General features: G+C 45.2%; 1 protein-coding gene across 1 annotated transcript in view; it reads left to right on the top strand.

The window, feature by feature from the left end:
• The first annotated feature begins 2,796 nt into the window (after nt 1–2,796).
• The window catches only part of Stmn2 (stathmin 2), a 47,912-nt gene continuing 44,877 nt past the window's right edge, over nt 2,797–5,831 (top strand). Inside the window, exon 1 of the mRNA XM_028766520.1 lies at nt 2,797–3,202. Within this exon, the coding sequence (XP_028622353.1) occupies nt 3,184–3,202 (19 nt within the window). The 5' untranslated portion in view covers nt 2,797–3,183. The remainder of the gene's footprint in view (nt 3,203–5,831) is intronic.

The raw sequence follows: 5,831 nt of genomic DNA, 5'->3' as shown, positions 1-5,831 counted from the left end.
ATGGCTTCTAGAGAATAACATTTTTGATATAATCACAAAAAGGTGGTTGTGGACTGGGTGTTAGACTGTATTGATAAATTATAATTTATAGTTATTATATACAATATGTATATGTTGTCATGTGTCATGGAGATCCTGAAGGTTTGGCTCTGCAGGACTGGTCCTTTCATGTGTTCCAGAAGTTTATAGATAGGGTAAATGTTGGGGTGGTCCATCTCAAAATCCTAGGTTATAAATTATATAAACCATATAAATATATGGTTTCTAAATTATAATTATGGATAAATTATAATTTGTATCAGAAATGAGGGTATTTTAAGGATACATATTAAGAATTAATTTAAATGGTGTCTGAGATTTTTTTAAAAGGTGTCACAAAGATAAGAAAAAGTGTGTGTTTTTAAGTGTGTGTTGGTTGATTATAAATTATAGCCTATGGCGATGCAGGACACTTATATATGATGGCCTGTCAGCCCACCCAAATCCCTGCGTCCCGGCTCTTACTTCACAGTGGACTTTTGAGGTACCTACTTTTTAATCTGAGTGGTTACCAATAACCATGAAAAGCACTTGCTTCAGAAAAAAAAAAAAAACCGACTACAATGACTGCACCCTGTTTTATAGTTACATGAGCCAAGAAATTCCACTTCATTTTCAGAGGCAATGTGTGGTTGTTTGTTGTATTTTTCTCTCTAATATTTGCAAGCAAATGTGGCCTTACTGATTCAAAAGATAGCCATCATATTCCAAAGTTAATAGCATTTTATTTCAGGAGGAGATCTATGTTTTTCTTCATTTTATACTTTTTAGGCAATAAAAAGAGGCTTAGCTAAGTTTATAGTATAAAAAGCTTAAACATCATCAGATAAGTAGCTGTTGAATAAATGAACTAGTTGGAGAAGAAGGCGATGTACTGAATATGAAATAATCTTCCAATTCCTATTTTGCCATAATTTCCCAGAACAAGAAGCACAATAACACATTGTGGTGCCAAAGAAAATAAAAGGCGTTACTCTCTATAGACCCAGACCTTTTAATCCTTCTTACTCACTTATCAATTGACAATAAGTCTTACTTGGAAAATCATACAGAGCTGTGGTGAAGTGGCTAGAACTCCCAAAAATCCAAAATTGTTTTAAAAGCCACTCATCTGATATTTGTCCCTGCACATACTGACCTCCTTCTCACATCCCTGTCTCTCAGGAAGGAATACGCACTAGAGAGTAAAAAATGAGGGCAGTAGAAGCTGCGTTGTGTTTTGTGTTCATAAGTGCAATAGATCTCATTGAATTGCCAATTGTAGCTGGTAAAGACATTATGTCATGACTAAAGGTCCCGTCTTCCAAGGAGGTTGAAGAATGTATACAAATGACACACAGCCTGGGAAGAAGGGTGTGATGGGGGGGTAATATTAGTTACACAGGCGTGCTGAAGATGTCTCATCTTGTGACTGCTAACTAGCCCTACTGAGAAGGAAGGTGCTCTCACAGTTATACTGGGAAATCGCTTTTGGGAAGAAGAAAATGATTTATCTTCAAACCCTGCAAATGTCCATAGGGTACTCTATCTGTGTCATAGCCATGGGCCTGTTCAATGACAGGAACAATAATTTCTCATCTTCCTGATCAAGAAATAACTTTATTGATCTTCCCTTTATTTTATTTTTTTTATTTTTCCCATGATTCAGCAGGTCAGGATTGCTCCCGTTCCAGTAACTTCCTGCCATTAAGCAAGTCATTCAGAGTGTGAAGATGCCTTCACAAAGTAACCGGAAGTGCACAGCCAGTTCAGCACCACGGAGAGCGCTTCAGCTTTTCTCCCACCACAGACATTTGCAGTTCATACTGTGGAGGATAATAAAAAGAAACTTTAAAGCGTAACTTAGTAACTACCAAACAATTTACCAATGGGCAAAATCTTAATTTTTGATACCTTTAAGACTAGACAGTGTTTCATACATGTTCATGACTGCAACAATGTTGTTGTTTTTTTCATCTCTGAGATGGAATTATCTCTACTTTTAAATACCTCAACCACAATTTCTACATGAATTTAAACTGATACAATGTCAATAGAGTTTAGTCCTGTACATTAAAAGCTCCATAAGATATGCTCAAAAAAGTATCCCTGATGCTGTTTCTCCAGTGCTGTGCACATGTTCAATAAATATATGAATTGAGAAAGAATGGAAATTTGTTACATGATTTTTAAAAGTGAATGAATGAATGAATGAATGAATGAATGAATGAATGTCTTGTTTTAATTTGTTTCAAAGTTTGTTGCACTTCATACTGCTTAATCGGACTGTGAATGCAGGAAAGTCATTCCTAGTCCAGGTTCGCTTGCTCTCTTGCTTCATGTCTTTAGATGGAACTTAATATCTGCGCCCATGTAGCCCACAGTTCTCTCCTCTATGCTAAAGGGAGGTAAGGCCAGGCCACCCTCCCTTCGCAATGAGAAGCCCTGAGATCATGGACTCTGAAGCCCAGCTATGCTAGAAGGAAAAACCAGTAGCCCTGGTGATTTCTGACCTGTCACCACAGCCAGACATGGGCTGGTTTGGGAATTTCGTCATCTATTAGGGAGGCCAGGATCCACCAAGGACAGGGCCAAAGGTGAAAGAGAAAACAAGAAATAGTAAATGCACAAGCTTTAAACAGACTTTTCCGACACTCAACACACTGGGATGAGTTCTCAGGCCCCTGGGTTTATTCCTTCTCTTTGCCAGTCTATTCAATGACACATGTTTGAGCAAAGTATAACCTCCTGGGTACAGGTAAGCACAGCCCAGTCCTTAGCTCCTAGGAGGCTTCCAGGCTAAGATACCACTCCACTTGGACTGTACTATCGGGTTCCAAAATGGGGGGGAGCTTCCAGGCAAGAGCTGATTTCCATTTCAAACTGCATTCTGGTACTTTGTACTCCAGCACCATTGGCCGATCAATATTTAATGCTTAGAGATTCTGACTCTGCGGGAGTCATGTCAGGGGACTCTGAGAGCCAATCTGCTTGAGCTTCTGCGTTATAATTATTCATGGGCTCCTGCCTCTTGCTCTTTCTCTAGCACGATCCCACTCTGCAGACTCAGTGCCTTACTCAGACTCCTCTCTCGCTCTCTCCGAGGCTGCAGCCGGACCCTTCTCCTTTGCCTTCGCTACCGCTCCGTGCGTGCACATCCCTACAATGGCTAAAACAGCAATGGGTAAGAATCGCGCTTCGCTCCCCACAGGCTCTATCTGGAGCCAATCTCTCCATTTCTCTCTCGGTGTTCTGAAGACATTAAAAGATATTTTATAAAGAGAAAGACATTCATGACACAGGAGCTGGGAAGGTCGGAGGGAGCTCTGAGAGTAGATAAGAGACCAAAGGGGGAGAGGGGTCTTTGAAAAACTAAAGCAAATGGTTTCTTTTTAAAAGATAGAAGCAGGTAAGTTTTCCTCCGATGAGTAAGAATTTTATTCTGCTTCCATATTTAAAATTTAAGTACTAACGGAGGGGAGGGGGCCACCTTAACGATCTACCTTTAGTGGGGGACATTTCAGAAAGTGGTTTGGAACGTCCTATATTTATTCTGTAGGTTAAAAAGAAAATAGGGACGGACTGGGAAGGGGTGATGTTGGAATAAAAGAGAAAATGCAAAGTCAAAGCGGTCCCATTCGGGCGGCTTGAGAGATGGGTGGGAACGGGGGAGGGGAGTGGGCACATTTAATGGTATTGTCTATCTTGGAAAAACCGCTAGTCTTGGGGCGCGGTGCGGGGAGGTAAGGCGGCCGGCCGAAGGGGTGCGGTAAGACCTTAGCTTCTTTGTTTTAGGGAGAAGGAGGGGAAACAGGAGGAGGGCGTGGAGGGCGCGGGTGGGCAGCTGCAGGGGCGGGGAAGCCTGCGCGGCGGGGAGGGGTAGAGGGACCTGGTTTCCCAAGGCGCCTGGGTGGGGTTTCTTTGTGTGTGAAGCTATGGTGGGGGGCGGGGGGGGACCTGCAGCGCTGAGCACACTATGCGGACCGCCCCACCCTGTGCGAAGTCAAGCGGTCCACACCCGACCCAGCTCCGCACCCTCGGTAGAAACGGGGCTGAATGGGGAGCCCAGCACAACACTGAAGAACACAACCCTGGGGGAACACGGAGCCACGCCACGCCCCACTCACTCACTAGCAGCCTGCTTGCCAGAGACCTGACCATTAACCTCAGCCGCTCCACCCTGGCCTTTGTTCTTCGTAGGGCGAGCGGAGAGTGGGCTAACATATTTTTCAGACCCACATTAAATAAGATATTTAGACATACTGGCAAAAAAAAAAATCAGAAAAGGGAAAGAAGCGGCGGGGGGGCAGCTATTCTGAACTCCTTAGATCATTTCGGGGGGAGGGGGGACGTTTAGGGAACCTAGAAGGGTATACAGAAAATAATTAAGATAAAGATGTGTAAGGATGCTATAGAGCAAAAGAGGTCAAGGTTTTTAAGATGAGTCACGTGTGATTTCAATTTTGTGGATCAAACGGAGCCAAATCTTTTGGTCTATGTAAAACCGCAAGAAAGTCAAGTCCAGATCCAGGGCCTACGGTTACGCAAAGGTCCTGTCCTTCTCGTTGCCCTGGGGTGGACAGGCTGGGAGGGGCCTGCACTGGGGAGGAGGTTGGAAGCCCCCCTCCCCTAGACCGGGAATGCAGAGCAGAGAAAAAGATATGGACTGGCTCCACCCTGCCCTGCCCCACCCGGTCTGCGGAGCCCTGGAGACTCAGGTTCCAGGCTAGTTCCCACGAACTTGGGTGGGGCTGCTGAACAGCCTGCAGTCCGGGCACCCCTCTTTCTAGCCCCGCCTTCTAGAACAGCCCTGAACTCCTCAGGGTGTGCAGACACCTGGCCTAGCTCTGGGTCCCCTCCCAGAGAATAGATGGCTGTGCAAAAAGGCGAGCCCCGCCCGGCCACACAAAGCCGCAGCCGCGCCCTGCCAGGCCCCTGGACCACAGACGTGACCCCTTCCCTGTGGTTCAGGAAGGTGTCCTTGCCCATGCAGAACCCAAGGACCTTTTTCCAAGCCCAAGCCCATTTTTCCGGGATAGAGATCTCACTGAGGGTCCTCCAATGGGGCGTGGCTCGGTCCCATCCCTCACTGCTAGAACCAAGGCAGTGAGCTTAACCAGCGCGCACGTGGCGATCGTGCGCGTGGACCAGGGCCAGCCCTGCAGCTCTAGCCTTCCTTTCTGAACTCGGCTCTCGCCCCCGCAGGAGTATCCCAGGAGAGGGCTCTGCCCAGTGTCCTGAGCTACTCTCGGTTGCCACAGTTTGCCATCAATCCGCTTGTCCAGAAGGGTTCTGATGGAGGTTAGGGAGATTTTCCTGCTCTGTCTGTACTCCCACGGAGAGGTTTCAGCTGCAGTGACTGACTAGTTACTCCTCATCACCAGAATTGTGATTCCTTGGAAATCATCGTGATTATTAGTCCAAGACTCACTTATCTCCTAAGTCTCATTTGTTCAAAAAGGATGCTGGTCCCTTTTGGTACAGATTAACCCTTGCCACTAATCTTCCTGTTTATCTTCGCCAACCTCCACCCTGTTCCCATACCCAACCTAAAGACTATTCTGTCTGCGGCTATTCATTTAAATTTCTATAAAGCAAATACATTTTGACTTCCTGTCGCTGTTATGTCTGTTCGTGTGACTGGGGTGCTGGTACTTGCTAAGAATAGCCTGCGTACCGGATGATCGCTGGAAAATTCTCTACAGAGAATTGTTTTAACGGGCAAAAATTATATATAACTAAGATGTTATTCCCCTCCACAAGAAGAGATAGATAGATAGATAGATAGATAGATAGATAGATAGATAGATAGA

Source organism: Grammomys surdaster, unplaced genomic scaffold (genome assembly GCF_004785775.1).
Source record: "Grammomys surdaster isolate TR1022 unplaced genomic scaffold, NIH_TR_1.0 63, whole genome shotgun sequence".
In the NCBI taxonomy this organism is placed as follows: Eukaryota; Metazoa; Chordata; class Mammalia; order Rodentia; family Muridae; genus Grammomys; species Grammomys surdaster.
The sequence above is the reverse complement of the archived record's forward strand: the minus strand, read 5'-3'. Positions and strand labels throughout refer to the sequence as shown.